Source organism: Colletotrichum fructicola (assembly GCF_000319635.2).
Source record: "Colletotrichum fructicola Nara gc5 chromosome Unknown KSG_Nara_v1_contig05, whole genome shotgun sequence".
Classification (NCBI taxonomy): domain Eukaryota; kingdom Fungi; phylum Ascomycota; class Sordariomycetes; order Glomerellales; family Glomerellaceae; genus Colletotrichum; species Colletotrichum fructicola.
The window spans coordinates 724,860-741,795 of NW_027094055.1; the positions used below are offsets into that span (position 1 = coordinate 724,860).

General features: G+C 55.1%; 3 protein-coding genes across 3 annotated transcripts; 1 reads left to right on the forward strand and 2 right to left on the reverse strand.

The window, feature by feature from the left end:
• Positions 1 to 5,756: 5,756 nt before the first annotated feature.
• On the forward strand, positions 5,757 to 7,587 carry CGGC5_v008884 (Sterol uptake control protein 2; the record flags this gene model as incomplete). The annotated part of the gene is made up of 7 exons (XM_066152076.1): positions 5,757 to 6,047; positions 6,103 to 6,189; positions 6,240 to 6,374; positions 6,429 to 6,933; positions 7,020 to 7,254; positions 7,451 to 7,476; positions 7,541 to 7,587. 7 exons carry the CDS (start codon positions 5,757 to 5,759, stop codon positions 7,585 to 7,587), a joined length of 1,326 nt encoding a protein of 441 aa, XP_066008426.1.
• Positions 7,588 to 10,176: 2,589 nt separating this feature from the next.
• On the reverse strand, positions 10,177 to 12,555 carry VTC3 (Vacuolar transporter chaperone 3; the record flags this gene model as incomplete). The annotated part of the gene is made up of 2 exons (XM_032019434.1): positions 10,177 to 10,269; positions 10,321 to 12,555. The coding sequence occupies 2 exons, from the start codon at positions 12,553 to 12,555 to the stop codon at positions 10,177 to 10,179; spliced, it is 2,328 nt and encodes a 775-aa protein (XP_031883248.1).
• A 764-nt stretch (positions 12,556 to 13,319) lies between these two features.
• Positions 13,320 to 15,444, reverse strand: CGGC5_v008886 (putative sugar kinase; the record flags this gene model as incomplete). Its single annotated transcript, XM_032019433.1, has 5 exons — positions 13,320 to 14,378; positions 14,430 to 15,002; positions 15,086 to 15,211; positions 15,290 to 15,305; positions 15,440 to 15,444. The coding sequence occupies 5 exons, from the start codon at positions 15,442 to 15,444 to the stop codon at positions 13,320 to 13,322; spliced, it is 1,779 nt and encodes a 592-aa protein (XP_031883247.1).
• Positions 15,445 to 16,936: the final 1,492 nt, after the last annotated feature.

Genomic DNA, 16,936 nt, shown 5'->3' on the forward strand with positions numbered 1-16,936 from the left:
GAAGATAACAAAGACGCGCGAAGTGCCAGCCGCTAGAAGGAGTGGTGGGTATATCGAAAGTTGATATCCGTACTCAGAAGGAGTGGTTATTGCTGTTTTGGTTTTCGGTCTGTCAAAGACGCGAATAATGAAAGTGATGCGGTCGTTGTTGGAATTGTTAGCTGGACAACGGACTGCGAAAGCAAGGTCGAGGCTGGCGACCGAAGCTGAAGGAATGTGTTGTTGGCTTGGGAAAGGGAAGGACGAGCCGGTTGATGGTGAGGTGAAGAAGGGGAAACAAGAAGAGAGTGTGGGGGAAGGAGGGCAGTTTAAGAAGACTCGGGAACTGGGTACTGGGGGGAAACAAAAACAGGCAAAGCAGGGACGAGGAGGTGGAACGAAGGAAACAACTGGTGAAGTCGACGGGGAGGAGAAGGAGCGAGCGAACGATCTGTGGGTGTGCCAATGCTGGCTAGACGCAGGAGCGACACGGGAGGAGGTGCGGGCTGTGGGTCCCGATGGGTCGGGGCTGCAGGACAACGGGGCTGATTCACGATTCACCACGAGGGATTCGGGAAGGAGCTGGGAGGGGTGGGCACCGGCACTGACTCTGGACTCTGGACCTGCCTATCCGCGCAACTCCAGGAAGCAGGGGGTAGTTTACGACGGCCCGGACGTATCGCGCTTTCCAGGAAAGGAATCATGGTGCGGTAGTGGTTGCGTACCGCAGGGAATTGTGGATGCGCCAGGACGCCAGCACACGCAATTCGCCAGTCGCGACTTCCTCAGCTTTGGTTCACTGATTTTTCATCCTGCCATTGACCTCTACCTACCACACACCAAAATACCCGAACGCCTCAGTGACTGGCAGGTGGAGCATCCGCCGTCACTGTCGTGGTGGTCGATGGAAGGTCAATGGTGGTGGTCTTGGAACTTGGAGTGGTGGCACAGATGGGACGGAATTGGATTGTGGAAACTCCCTTGCGCCCCCGTGGTCCCCCCCTGGCAGTTCATCAGGTCTTTCTTCGTCCGATTTTTCTTTGAGTCTTTTTTATTTTTTTTCTTCGTTTTTGGGAGGGGGGATCAGCGCCTCCGAGCAGGCCCATGCTTTTTCTTTTTGTGGCACCCGTCATGGGCCTCAGGGTCTGGACAGTCTGGACTGACTCTCTGGCAACCGCTCAATGGCAGCCGAGAGGGCGGGACGCATCCGCGAATGCTGCTGGGGTGGCGTACCGACGCAACGACCTGATGACAGAAGATTACCCAGGGCTTCCTCGACTGTTGCATTGGAGTTGCTGCCCAGAGCGGAGACTTCAGAAACTGCCGCGGTGAATCACGGTATCACAGATAGCAGGTTCCCCGTGCAGACGGACACTCGGGAGCCCACAGTGACATAACTCGCTGGAATTCTGCGTCCTAGTCACCGTCAACGGCCAACCAAATGTATGGATACCGAGACAGAAGGGCGCAGGCAATGAACAATCCCTTTCTTCTTTGGTTATTTGCCTCTATTCCTTAATAGTTGGAGTCTCGGTTTCACTGGTCTTCGATAATCCAGATCCCCGGGCTAATTACGGCTGCTCGGCGTCAAACGAGGGAGAAACAAACAGTCGCTTTTTTGGCTTGTTTTACATTGCCGCCTACAGAGTGCCTTCACACCATCACGTCCATACTTTATCCTTCCATACCTAGGTGCTCAACATGCTTCCTTCCTTCCGTGCTTCCCTCGCCGCCAGCACGAGCCCGGCGCATGCAGCAAGAAGAGGGGAAAGAAGCAAAACTTGGCAGGGTCGAAAACTCGTTCCCGTCAACCTCAGTGGCCAACCAGGAGGCGAATCGAGCAAGAAGCGCCATTTTCACCCCTGGCTTATGCAGGAACGGGGGGCAAAATGCTGCAGGAACCGGAACCGCGGCGCAACCTTGGAACACCGGGCGCCAAGGATACCTCGGTGAGAGCTGCTCGCCAAGGTACACCTCGGCCCTGTCGTCCGCCAAAAGATACGAGCCAGCAGCCTGCACCACAAGTCGTCTGAATCAGCCAGTTCCTTGTTTATCCCCTCAACCGTCCCTGTACTATGCAGTAGTCCCCACCAAGTCCAGTCGGCGGCTGCCAGACCATGATGCACCGCACAGGCTGGCAACACGTACAGGTGGCAGTCGATGGTAGGTAGACATGTCAGAGCCGGTGCGTGTTGTAAGCGTGATGCAGGTAAGAATCATCATCAGCACTCTCGACCGTCTGTTTCCCGTGTGCGCTACACTGAGGTGCTTGACTTAGCTCGTTGTACCTGCATCTTCGCAACTAATTAGGTTCTTGCAACCCTAACGTTTGTTTTTAGGCCCGTTGCTGAGTGCAACTCGATTGAGCCTTGACCTTAGGTCTGGACGGATACTCAGCAAAAGACTCTGCAAGTCTGCATGTGAAATCCTACTCTAGCGAACGGCCTCCACCACTTTCTTAGTTGTCCAGCTATTGCTCACAGCAGTTGCTCGGAAATCCCTTTGTTTTCGCCTCCCTCCTCCCTCACCCAACAAACTTCTGCTTGGCTGCTTGGACTCGTCAGCATTGCCTTGGCTCCGCTCCCTCTCCTCCCCTCTCCTCACCCATCTTGGTCCTTCTGCGCCATCACCAGGGAGACGTAGACGTAGACGTGTGCAAACAAACGACGAGAGCCACCGCCGTTTCCGGACATTACCGCCTCTTCGTCCCTTGCCAGGCTCAAGGCGAAGCCTCATCGTCGACGAGTCACCTACCTCGAGGCTTCGACCATTACGCGAGAACCTCAATCCTCGCTGACGAAGCCTTCAACGGCTCAGCTGGCCTGGCCCCGGGTTGAAGGGCCCGCCCTACGGCGCACACAACCTGGTGTGCTTTCGTATCGGTCCCGCAGCTGCCAGCATCGGATGAACAAAGGATGACAGAAACGACAACATTGGACGGCAGCCCCGCGCTTGGGGCAACCGACAAAACTGATGCCATCTGCGAGGGAAATGGGACGAATGCGAGGCCACTGAGAGCACGATCAAGCCCGCCCTTTGGACCCGTTTCACCACTTTGGGTTGGCTCCACGTTGTCGTCTTCCTCTTTCTCTTGAGCCTATCCCCTTTTGCGTTTAGTACGTTACGTGGAACCAGATGGATCAACTGGGACCAGGCCCAGCTCGTCCACGTCCCAGCCCTTGCCCGGGACTTGGGCGACTCGACTTGGAGTTGGACACGGCCGACTCTTCCAGTCCCCGACAACGTCAGTTCCGGCAGGGCCAACCCGCAAGCCCCAGGGTGCCGGCTGTGAAACCCTAAGCGAGATGAGCTTCCGCCGCCACGGGGCAGTTGTCGACCGCATCCCATCGATTATCCCCGAAACTTGGCGCCCATTCTGGCATCTCTCTCACTTTTGTCTGGTCCTCTCTCCACGGCGCCCAGAGCCGCCCACATCCCTCGCCCAGTCCGACCCGGTGCCTCCCCTGCCTGCCGTGCTGCCCTGGCAAAGGAAGCTGATGATGACCAGCTCTCTGGATCAACCAAAGCTTGGTGGTCCAACGGGAGTTCGACCTCGTCCCCAACTCCCAGCAGGACCTACCGGGAAGCGACAACCTGGACACCACTGCGCCAACCTGGACACCACTGCGCCACGCCGAAGCTACACTAGAGCCTCGGAATGTCACCCGGGTCCATCATCCGGGACTGCCATGCCGGCCGCTGTTCTTGATCAGGCCAATTACCACCGGGCTGGACGCTCGGATCACTGTGGTTGATAAAGGCTGAAGCCGACGTCGACGGAAGCACGACTCAGAGCCCTGGGCTGCGCAACGCAATTCATTATGAGGAACACGAGGCTTTTCACCGTTCAGCAGTTCAACCATCGCGGCGTACGTAATCACTCGAGCTGGGCCTCTTGCCGCAAACAGCTGCCGCACTCAAACACACAGTACTTTCGTTCGACGCTGAGGGCATTTTCCAAGCCGATAAACTTTGTTGATTCCCAAGGTGACCTGGCTTGCCTGGCAGCGCCCTAATCAAGCAGGCAACCATCCGCGCCAATGTCTTACAATCATAGGCTTAAGGCCTTGGTATTGTTCTCCATTCTCTAGGCTGGAATCTGTCGGTTGGTGTCCGTCATCTGCGCTTGTCCAAACAGGCTGTCTTACTTGCATGCTGCACGCCGCACGGGAAGGTTGCCTGTAGACACCCTAAAATACCGGCATTCCTTCAAAGTGTCATTCTCGTCGTTTCCTCGCCGTACTACCACATGGAACATGATTCCTCCCAGCTGCATGCATTTATATTTATTCAAGTCTTCCCTTGCAGGACCAGCCTCCCTCTGGCTGACGGTGGCTATGATGCGGGCGTTCGCAACGTGTCAGACACTGCAAACCGGAAGTCGGCAGGCATCATCTGATCTCATCTACTGATACAAAGAATGCCATCCATAGCATAGGATGCTGAAATTATTAAGGAGTCCTCCAGTGACGTTGTCGGCAGCATGATGCCGAGAGAACGGGCCCCACTAAATGTCAAAGAAAGGAATGAGTTGGCTCGCGGTACAACTCCAGGGTCTTAGGAGATCAGGTGAGTTTGGGGAGAGCAAACCAGCTGCGTCGCACCGCTGCTTTCGTCGTCGCCAACAATCAGGGTAATGAGACTTTTGCAAACCCTCGAAGATACGGCTGAAGCCTAGGCTAGAGTCGTCCTTCTGCTCAACCTTCGGCGGCCCTTCTAGTCCTCTTGTGAGTGTTTAGCAAGGACAGCTTTCCACTTCCATCAGGGTGGGAGGCGGCTCTAGCTAAGGCTATTTCGATGCTATCCTGAATCCGCATCCGTCGCATCGAAGACTAACATTGGCATGTCAATAATTCCGAAGTAGCGCCTGGCCTTTCTACAAGCCTCGGGATATAACACCACCATCGTGTATGGTTAACTGATTTTGAGTACAAGTCTGTGTTGGGACCGACCGACCCCAGAAAGTGAATAACTATGGCAGAGCACAAACACGCTTAAATTTAAGCGGGTGCGCCATGGCCACGCACACAAAATGAAACCTTGCATTTCTTACAACTCAAGTGAGGAGATTGACTACACAAGCAAAAATCGTCAAAAGAAAAGGGCATCCATCACCAGGATCGAAGTGCAAAACTGAAAGGACCGACCGCGGTTCGAACGCGGGGCCTAGAGATAACTGCATAGAACTGCAATCTCTCGCTCTACCACTGAGCTATCGATCCAGCTGCGTCTGCGATTTTGTGGACCCTGGGGCGCTTACGGAGCGCACGCGCATGGCGAAGCGGGTCTTCCGTGTACCTACACGGAAGGGAACCTCACGATATTTGCACCGCCGCGACGATGCGTGAGGTCGCACATAATGTACCGTTTCCAAGACTCGTTCGGTGAGCAGCGAGCCATATCACTGGTTCTGTCGCAAGGCAACTTGAAAGGCTTCATCGCGCACAGCCTCCACAAGACAGCCACCAAAGCTGAGTGACGATCTGAAGGGGCCAATGAACGCTTAGGAATGATGCATCTAAGACCTGTAGCGGGCTGAAAGTCACTCCGACACCCTGCCACGATGACAATCTTGGACGCTGTCACACGTGACTTGACTTGGCTTTCTTGGGTGCTCTTCAGGTGATGGGTTCAGCGTCAGCCTGTTGTCGACGAGCCGTTGAGGCGATGGAACAAGCTTCTTAAAACGTCTAGCACGGCGATTCGTTTCTAGCTGTCAGGCTCTCTGAAAACGAGACATCCATCACTAACTCCCCCCGAAATTGAGAAACGAGAACATGGACGTCACACACCAAGGCATCCCGATTCAACCTGTCTTCAGTCTCAATGAGTATGACCTCGGGTCGGCCTTCCCGGACGAGGACCTGCTTCTCGGAGACGGGGCCGCGTACTCTAGTGAGACGCTGTCCGCCTCTTCCCCGACGGGCGCCTCTTCGGCAGTGGCTGCCAATAACTCACGTCCCGAAATTAGCACGTCAAACGCACCGGTTCAGAAGCAGAGGCTTGAACGAAGAGGACATACGAAGAGCCGAAGAGGATGCTTTAACTGCAAAAGAAGGCGGATCAAGGTACACCATCCGTCTTTGAATTATCTGGGGCCGGTTGACCTGACCGCTTCCGCAGTGCCAGGAAACGCGCCCATCTTGTGGTCATTGTGTCAAGACCGGTTTGAAGTGCGAATATCCAAGCACGCCAACCATCACACACCAGGTACGCCAGGCGTCAATATTTCGAGTACGGCAGCTGATAATATTTTCCAGCCTCACCACCAAGTTCCGCTCTTTAGCTTGCAGGACATGAGGTTCTTCCAGCACTTCATGCTCCAATGCTACCCGCACCACCCCATCGGCAACGAGAACATTTGGACCCACGAGATTCCATGCTTGTCTCAAAGCGTACGACCCTGCTCGCTCCCGAGGCATTTGCCACGTTCGCTAACGCCTCCACAGCACGAGTTTTTAATGCACGCCATCCTCGGCATGGCGGCCTGCGATCTAATGGCCCAAGACCCGAGCCTATTGGCCTTCGCCATGGCACACCGTGTCAAGGCCATCAAGGCAATCAAGAAGTCTCTGGCCGGGCTTCCGACCAAGGGGACCAACACGGAGCACGCCAACGCGCTCGTAGCCACGTGCTTCGCACTGACGTTCCAGTCGACCAGCTTCGAGGATGGCATGGGCGAGTTCATGACCTTCATCAGAGGCATTCTCATCATCGGCGCGCAGATGATGTGCAAAGGGATCAAGCCCGTCTTCGTCAACATGCTTGACCAGGATTCGCGGGCGGTCTTGGAGCCGAAGATGGTGAATCTTCCATTGATACGGCAGGAGTGGGCTGACGGTGCGGTTGAAGCCATTGGTGCGTTACGACATCTGTGCCGAGACGAGGTTGAGATTCAGTACTATGATATCATATACGAGTTGGCGTGCAAGATGCATACATCATCCTGGGAAGGTACCGCAAAGTCTCTCTATCTGCCCCAATGTTGAAGAGTTCGCCAAAAGAAGAAGAAGAAGCTGACCTGAGCGAACCCTCGAAAGCATACAGAATGATCTCGAAGCACTACGGCTGGTGGATCCAGCTGCCGCATGTCAAGTTCCAGCGGGTCATCGACATGTCTAACATGACGATGGTTCTCCTGGCTACTCACTGGATCGCCGCTCAGCTAGTAATGGCATCGGTTACCAAGGCCGAGCATGAATGCCGCGAGAAAGCGCCGCCGAAGACGGAGACGGACAACCCGGAGGACACGGGCAGCATTGTCCGCTGGCTGAGGTATCTGAACAGGCAGATAGACCATGAGCACCTCATATACAACCAGTGGCCGGTGTGGGTGGAGGACCAGATGAGTCGGGATCACTTCTTCTTTACAAAGATAGAATGAATGACCCGGTGCTCCCTCAGATACAATGGCGGATAGTAATCACAACTTTGGTGCTATAATCTTACATCTCCTCTCGTGTGCTTGCAGCCCGCAAGACGTGCTCGAATTCGCCGGTAAGAAGCCAGCCCTACAAAGATTGCAAACTCCACTGGATCACTCACGCGTGCAGACGGGTAGATCAATCACGCAAACTCAAGTTCCCATACGGCGAAAATGACATGTGAGCAAGACAAGGTTTGTTCTTCCAGGACCATGGCAACAATACCGCCGATCCTCATTACCGCTCTAGTCGTCGGTGCGGGTACCCGAGGCAGGATGGGCCCCACCCGGCCCGGCACCGCCTCCACCATCATCTTGACGCACCGCCCGGACGCCCGGCTTCTCATTGGCTGAAGTGAGCAAAACGAGCAATACGACGGCCGAAAGTGGGGCCGCTGGAGAACGAGACTTCAACCATCTCACGTTTGCATTTCTGATGACCAAGGCGACCTGTAGAAAAGCTTGATTTTCTGCAATTTGGCCAGCGTTCCAGGAGGCAATTGGAAGACATACGATCAAAACGCTTCGGTGACCAAGCACGTGGCGGGAAGGCGCATAGAGTTCTCCCTGCCACTTTCAGCTCTGAAAGCTGGGACGATGAGGTGGCTAGGCAGCTGCGCCCCCGGGGACGCTCGTGGAATCTCATGGGACACTATGTGCTTCCTGCCCCAAGTGGGTGAGGAAGCGAATGGGCAATGTCGGATGGACGATTGCAGAGTGTGAGGCGCTTCCGTTCACCGTATTTCTCGTTCTTTCTTCACGGAGTCCAACCTTTTGAAATCAAGCATACCTCGGAGAGAAAGGCCAGCTCATTTAAGGCGTGCTTCCCCGTGTCCTGAACAACCTCGTGTCAAGAGGCTTTGCATGTCTATCATCCAAGTCTTTTCAAAGACCCAACAACACTAGTACATTACACCGTCATTTGAAATTTCCCACCCTCTTCAATAGCAAAGTTAACCATGTCTACGCTAACCGAAACACCGCAACCCGTTTTGCGCACATCTTCCCTCCCGTCGTATTGTTCAGCGACAGAGCTGCCGTCTTCTTCTGTGGTGAACCTGACCGAACTATCGCCGGGAACACGGCTCTCAAACTCGCCGCCAACCTACGATGATGCCACAGCACGTTCCTTTTCCAATGCTAGCATCAGACCTCCTCCAAACACCCCAGATTCTCGCTCCTCTGACAGCTCTCCATCTCGAGCCGGCGAGTGCTTCACACCCACAGTGCAATTTCAGATCGAGTCCTCGGGAAAGCATTGGCTTTCTTTGCCGAGAGGGACAAGGCCAGACCCCATCCCAGTCTTCCGAGTCGAGGAGGGGCGCTGGAACTGCTCCACGCCAGCGTATAGGTCCCTCCGCTTCTCACGCAGCGACAACAGCTGTATCCTGATACGGGGAGACGATACGGCTCAGATGCCCGTTTGTACAACGCTCTACCGCTTCGGACCAGGGAAGCCTCCAGTCTTTCGCTTGCCAAACGAGAATTCGTCACTGCATGGCTCTGCAGTAGTGACAGAGATATGCGAGGAAGATTCGGACCTCCAAATACGCTCAAAATCCTTGACCTCCCGCACCCAGGTCCTCAAAACCCCATGCGGAACTTTTCGATGGCGCTACGCTTCCCGCAAAGAGCGCGCCGCCATCGACGGTGCGGACACGCTACTCATCTGTGAGCTTGTCCAGCAGGCCATTCCTGCGAATGGGATGAAGACAGAGGAGAAGGCTTCGCGCGTCGCTCAGCTCGTACGCGGGGAGAAAACAAGAACGCCGGGGACCGGAAGGACTACGGCCGGCAACGGGGGCCGGCTGATGATGGACTTGTTCAGGTGGACGGATTTGAAGAATGGTGGCAAGGACACTGTAGAATGCCTCATCGTTGCAAGCTGTATTTGTATGCTGAAGAAGGAGGTCGACAGGAGAAGAATGCATCAGCTGATGGCTGTTGGAGCTGGTGTTGCCATTATAGCCTGAACCTGAGGGAACTTTAGTATTCATATAATTGGTCGTCCTAATAAAGAGGCCTCCTGTCCATTTGAAGAAGTCGAACCGGATGTGAAGGATAGCATAATGCAGCTGTTATTAACTCGACATTTACGTAGAACAATGCTCACTTGGGCATATCAACTAGTAAAAAGTATTTTTACATAGAATTTGTAGCAGCTAGACAGACAAGAGTATAGCCAGCGTCAAAGTCTGCGACTACTTCGAGGCGTACTCTCTGTGGTCAGAGACCACTAATCACATTCTGCAATTGATTCTAAGTAAGCGGCAAGGAATAATGCGATAGATGACAGTGTCTTCAAAGCATCCCTTAATATTTGAAGCTGGAGTCGAAGCTTGCAACATAGCAGTCCTCATTATTTCAATGTGGCTACAGTGAGACGCGCTGCTTGACGAGATATGGCCGGTCTATACTTACTCCGCACCATCGTCATCGCATACGGAAACGCTGAGAGACTTGCCCAAACACCATAGAGCCTGAACAGAGAAAAGCCAAGAGTCCCGAAAGCAGAAGCTCGTGTCGCCAGTTTGGTGCAGTATGATTCTACTTGACCGACAAAGAAAATGTATTTTTTTGATGCACAGTCCTATCCCATAAACATTTACACGATGCTTCTACATCCGCCTCCGACTGAGGTATCACGCATTATACCAAAAAAAGAGCCAAAGCAGCACCCGGCCCAAAGCCATGTTCATCACCAAACGAAATCTACGCGAGACATCTACACAGGGTTCACCCACACAATCTACACTTGTCGAGTTTCTCGTCACTTAGATGAGCTCCTGGCGGATAGGCTCACTGGTGCCGTTGATAATTTCCCAGGCCATCTTCTCCCCGTTCAGCCTCTCCATAGCACCGCGGTACTAACATTTCGTTAGCTTTCTGTCACAGTTCAAAGATCGGCGTCAACTTACAGCGAACACAAAGTTCAACACAAGCGCAATCATCATCGCGACGCTGATAATCAACGGCCCGACGAGGTTATCAAAGTCCTTTCCGCTGCGGTCGATAATCATCTTTCTCCGGCTGTGCATCATGAAGTATCCCCACATGCCGGCAAAAACGGCGATCAAGATGTAGGCAATACCCATGACCTCGGCGAGGAAGTTCTCCCCAGCGGCGGTGTACAGCGAGACGGCCAATGCACCCAGAAGAATGCAGATGTGCTGCCACTTGAGGAACGTGCGCTCGTTGGCCAGCCACACCTTGGGCTCGATCTTGAGCTCGCCCGAGTTCTTGAGCCACTGAACCGGCTCGACAACACCTTCGGGCAGCTGCACCTGGTTCTTTTGTGCTCTCTTGGCCTTGGAGTACTTGGACAGCGAGAAACCGGGGAGGACGGATGACAGCGTGCCATAGCTGTGCGGCTGTTGGTCGCCATTCTCCTGGTTCGAGCCAGCTTGCTGGTTCTCGGTAGTGCCCGCTTGCCTCGAGCGAGCGCTCGCCTCGGCCGCCATGCGGTTGGCGAGATAGGACGCGCCGGCCGGCGAGCTCTTGGAGACCTTGTAGGAACTGACTTTGTTGCCCAAAAAGCTGCCGACGGCCTGCTCATCCTCGGCACGCTGGGCCCGACGCTGCTCCTCAGCCTCGAACGCCTTCTGAGGATCCTTGCGGATATCGGCTTCCAGATCGCTTAGCCAGAAAGGAAGGCTGTTGACGTAGTCTTCAAAAAGAGAGGCAACGCCGTGAACGAACTTGGAGAATCGTGGAGTGGGATGAACCAAGTGGGAACCCATGAGATCCGCGACCCACGCAGGACGCTTTCGGTTGGGGTCTTCCTTGAGCTTGATCTCCAGGATGGCGTAGGGGAAGCGAGAGACCTCGCTCTGGTTGATGGCCTTGAACGGGTAGGTCACGTTTGAACCGTCAATATCGGTGCGGTGCCACTCGGAAGGGTCACGGCAAGGCCTATCGCGATCCAAGGTGTCCTCACGAATGAAGGCAACCTCGGTGTCGATCGAGATACGGACGCGGTCGTCAGCGGGTTTCTGAAAGGCGGTGCGGGCGTAGTTGGCGCGAAGTACGGGCTGGAGCTTGTTCTCTTGAACGAAAGCCTGAAGCGCCTGGACGGTGTTTTTGAAGTTTTCAATTTCCTCGGCCTGGACGCCTTGTCGCTCCATCTTTTGCACCGTCTTCTCCATCTTGTATGTTCCGTCGATGAACGGCTTGATGTACTTGTCTTTGATCGTGAACTTGCGCTCCTCGCTGGATCCCTGCTCTCCGACAATCTTTTGCTCGATGAACAGGTCAGGCTTAGAGCTCAACTGTCCGTACCAACGCACGCGCAGTGAAGAGGCCTCGGCCTTGCGCTCCACCTTCTTTCCATAGAGGTCGAACTTGGGGCTGTCGAAGTAGAGCGACGTAATCGTAGGGTCGCTGGAGCCGTCGAGTTCCCTGGCCGACTGTTCGCTGTAGACAAGCGCGGGAAGCCGTCTCATGATGTACGTCTTCACCTCCAGCAGGTTGTCCGGATGCACCCAGAACTTGTGGGCAGTGTACCTCTCTCCGTTATGCGTCTCGCCTTGGCTTTCCAGGTCCAAGGGCTGCTGATCGGCGCTGCCCTCGTCAAGTTGTTGACGGATAGCGTAGTACATGATGGATAGCTTGTTGAGCAATGGCGAGTAGCCCTGCTCGGAGTTGAAGGGCCGCTGCGACAGGCTCAGCTGCATCATCGGGCGCACCTTGTAGCGGTCGCCTCTCTTGCGATCGTGCTTCTTGACGATCTTGAGGAAGCCCGTGTAGTTGATATTGCTGTACTTCTTGAGCTCCGAGATCTCGGTCGTGATCTTGTCCAGCTCCGCTTCAATGTCCTTCAGCTTCTGGGCTGTCGCGGCGTCGGGCTTCTTGGCTTCGGACCCGTCCTGTTCCTCCCCCTCGCTGGCCGGCGGCGCCAGATCCTTGAGTTTCTCGAACGCGGCATCGATGCGATCCTTCAGCGCGTTGAATGTCTCCTCCTGAAACTGCGCGACTTTCTCGAGTTGGGTGTTGAAGATCTCGTCGCAGAATCGGTTCTCGTCCTCCTCGGTCCACGCGACATCCTCGTCGTCGTACTTGTCCTCTCGCAGAAGGGACTTGAGCTTCGCGTAGTCAATGTACCTGTCTTTCCAAGGCGCATAGATGGCCTGCCGCAAAGTCTTTCCGAATCGCATGGTGGGCTCGTGGCAGCAGCGGCTGCAATTGCTGCTAGGGGCTCTTCGGGAGGGATTGTTGGTGAAGCTGGCGAGCTGTGAAACGTGCGCTTTGTTTATCGGTCGTCGAGGGATTGAAACGGGCCAGTGCACGTCACGAATTTGCCTAGATTTTGTTCTCGATCAACTAGATCCGAGCCGGCAGGCCTAGGAGGAGGAAATTTAAAGAGGCAAAAGTACAACGGAGAAAGAGAATAGATAAACAAGCTTCGGCCGTTGCAAGGTGATGTCTGTCGCCTTGGTCCGTGGCAGCTGAGGCGCGGCCCCACACGCCTCTCCCCGTTGCAGCATCACAACTCCACCGTCCCGCTACCTACACTGCTAGCGCAGAGGCCATTGCCCTATCAGCTGCTATGCTCATAGGCACGTGTATTCGCTACAGATGCAGACGTGCAGCAACGAAACCCGCAGCTACCCCTGCTTCACTGCGGCATCCTCGCTGTTCGCCTCAAAACATTCGCGAGCCGCAATGCGACCGAGCCACGGTTCCACGTCGGATTAGTATGAAATCTCTTTTGTATGTGAAGAACTTCTATGTTCGTAATGAACGACTATTATCATTATCGTCGAAAACCCCTCGAAACAAGCCATCCAGAGGGTGACCGCAATCCATGGTCTGAAAGCCGCAAATCCCCTGAGCCAAGCCGTCTAACCCACGCCGAAAGATTCCGTTTCCCCTTTTTTATCTCGTCAATCCGTCGTCAGTCCGTGAAAAAGAAAATGCCCTAGTTCTGCAGCCACTGGTCAACGGCGACATCAACCTGCTTGCGGTACTCTTGCTGCGTCTTGCACTGCTCGAGGAAGACCTTGTACTTGGCGTCAAAGAGGAACTTCTCGCCCTTCAGAGTGCCGGGCTTGACAAGCTTGCCAGGCTTGCTCATGCGATCCATGATGGACCACAGGTTCTCCGTGGTGCCGTCCTCGGACGCGGTGGCCGCCTTGGCACCCAGCATGGCGGCGCCGTGGACGACGGCAGCGTTGACGTAGCGGGGCACCAGGACGGGCATGTCGCAGATGGTGGCCATCAGGTCCATGAGCAGCGGGTTTTGGCACTGGCTGCCGGACATGAAGATGGTGTTGAGGACGTGACCGGCGTTGTTCATCGACTCGACGATCTGGCGCGTCTGCATGGCAATGAACTCCATCGTCGCGTAGTACCATAGCGCGAGGTTGTCTGTCGTCTTGTCGCTGCTCAGGCCAATGACGGCACCCTTCATGTTGGGGTCGGCGACGGGTGATCGGTTGCCCCAGAGGTCGCCATAGAAGAAGAAGTGGCGACCCAAGTAGGAGATGGAAGGAGCGTTCGCCTTCTCTCGCATGTACTCCAGATGAGCGTTCAGGAAGTCGTAAATGTTCTTCGACTCGGCCGTGGCAAGCGCCTGGGTCTCGACGTATGCGGGATGGATATCGAGAATGTGACGGAGGAGCTCGCCGGTGGCGGACTGACCACCTTCAGCCATCCAGAACTCGGGCAGAAGCACATCACGGTAAGGACCCCAAACGCCGGGCACGAACACAGCTTCTCGGGACATGGCCAAGTGGCACGTGGATGTTCCGGCAACCGCCGCCAACCTATGGAAAGCCTGGGACAGGTCGTTCTTGGGCGCCTCCTCATCGAGATGATCAGGAGGGAGCTCGACCTTGGCTCCGACGGTGCCGATCCATCCAGCGTAGGCGTCAATGACACCACCACCGACGGCGATGCCCTCGGGAAGTCCCAGCTCCCGGGCAGCCTTCTTGCTGAGAGTTCCGACGAGCTCGCCGGCACTCTGGTACTTTCCGTTCTGCGATTCTTGTTAGCCAAATGTCCTCGATCCACGGGAACCGGCGCTCACCACCCCGTTGACGCCGCCCATGCGCTTGAAGTTATCGTTGCAAAGGTCTTCCAGACCGATTGTTGTAAGGAAATCCTCCTGCCAACCCTTGACGCTGCCGTCGACACCAACAGGGACGTAGCCCTGCTTGCAAACGGTGCTGCAGAAGCTCCGCGTCTCGTTGCCGGTGGCCATGTGCGTGAGGGCATCCGCGAGGTCGTAGAACTTGCAGCGGTCGAAGAGCTCCTTGGGCATGTGGTTCTTGAGCCAGAGCACCTTGGGTATCTCCATCTCGATGCTCATGGTGCCGCCGACGTACTTGAGCAGGTTGTGGCCAGTGGCGTTGATCTTCTCCGTCTCCTCGACGGGACGGTGGTCCAGCCAAAGGATGACGTTGCGGTCATTGCCATCGGCGTTATCGAAGTCGGGGCCTGTGACAGGGACGGGAACATCGGTGTCGTCTCTGAAGACGGCGAGGGAGCAGGTGGCATCGAAGCCGATTCCCTTGATCTTAGCAGGGTCAACCGAGGAGTCGATGAGGACCTGCTTGACGCAGAGGCAAATGCATGCCCAGATGTCTGTGGTCGATTGTTCCTGCCGATAGTCAGCCTACTTTGTCTCGGTGGCGGAGGCTGTCGTAAAGCTAGAGAATACAATGGAAGGATCGGGAGACTCACGTAGAATCCGGTCTCTGGCTGCCAGAGCTTGATGGGCTCGGTGGCCAGGGCCTTGATATCGCCGGTCTCATCAATGATGCAAGCTCTGGCGGAGCCAGTGCCCACATCAATTCCGATGTAATGATCCTATCGATTGCTTCAGTCAGTGGCCCGCGCTCGTGTCGAGGGAGAGATGAGCTGGTGAGCTCTCGGTTGGCAACTCACGAGAAGTTGGGGAGGCCTGGAGGGAGGATTATTAGCCATTCTGAAGCTGTTTTGTTAAGCCAATGTGAAGCCAAAGGATCAGGATACTGTTGTGAGCGCGATCAATAGCTTCACAAAGGGAAAAGAAAACACCATAGAGATAAAACTTACTCCATCTGTGGCAGATATTCACCCATTCACGCGGTATTGTATGACGTAGTGCAAAGTTGGGAAGGTGAGACTTTGGGGTCTCGTTTGTTTTTGTCGACTGGTGAAAGATTTTAGCACGAGTGGGAAGGCAGTAGAAGTTTTGGGTCCTCCAGGTCCATTGATCAATGGCACCCAGAGAAAAAAAAGAGGAGTGAAGAGGAGCTTTCTTAAGAAGGGAGCTGGACCTCAACACGAGCTGGAGGGGCGGCTGGAGACAAGACAGACACACACACACACACACACACACCCCACGACCGTCAACGTCTGGACCACCACCTTCAACACTTCTACGACGGGGATTGAGCTTGGTGCTCGCGCCGCCTGCCCAGGACCTGGACCCCTTTTGCGCCTCCACTGGGTGGGGTAAGTAGGTAAGGTACAAGAGCTACCCTGCGCATTTGTAGGCCATCGCTTGTACACGATGCGGAAGAGGGCCAAGCTAGAATCCAGCAGACTGGCAGAAATCAGAGACTCAAAGTAGCCAAACCACAAAAAAAAAAAAAATGATGGCAAGCTCGGGATGGATCCGCGGCCTGTGTCAGCTGCAATTCCAAGCGCTATCGGGGGCCGGCCAGGCTCACCCTCGTACCGGGGGCAACACCGATGGGATGGAGGGGTGTGGAGGGGGGCATCCACCTTCGATATGCGGGCACCCACCCAGCCCGCAGCACCGACCACAAGCCGCGCCGCAAGGGACCTTCGGGGAACCTGAACCTGACCTCCACTGAATTTGGGTGTGTCCAGCCGCCTGTCGGGAGCCAAGCAACCATGGAAGGAGCCCAGTCCATTGCCAGCTCTGCCCGTCGAATCGAATCTGCTGGTCGCTGGACTGCGGCAAGGGGGGTTACACCGTGGGATTTCCGGGGCTCGGGGAAGCAGCCACGACGTCTGGGAAGGTCCCTGAATGGCCAGGCCCCCAACCTAATGCTCTAGAACTGGTATGCTCCGGGAGAGCTCATCCATCGCCTCTTCTCTCCCCAGTCGCTCTGGTCTCGCCCCAAGTGCCTACCTACCTACACCAAGTCCAGAACAGAGCTCTTTGGGTAACTGGAGGCAAAGTCGAAGGCCATGGAAAGGAAGCATAACCCCGCCAAATGACAGCATTCTCCACATGCTTCCAGAAGGGGTTGCGACGCCATCCATGAACAGGCGGGCTACTTTAATTTTAGCAAGACCTGGAGAAACACTTGGCTAGGTGGTGACGGCTGACGGGAGTTGTGTGTCAACCCAATGCTCGCTCGCTCGCTCGCTCAGAAACGAACTTGGGACCTCCCTCCACAATTATGATGTTGCTTTTGTTTGAATTTCAATGTTATTTCGTCCCGTCTCCGTCACCGCCACCACACCCGTTGGGCCCCAATGCTACCTAGCATCTACACCACTGACTACCTTACATCCTAAATACACTGCCCATGTAACAGCTATTCAGCATTTTGACATTCGAATCAGGCTAATTCA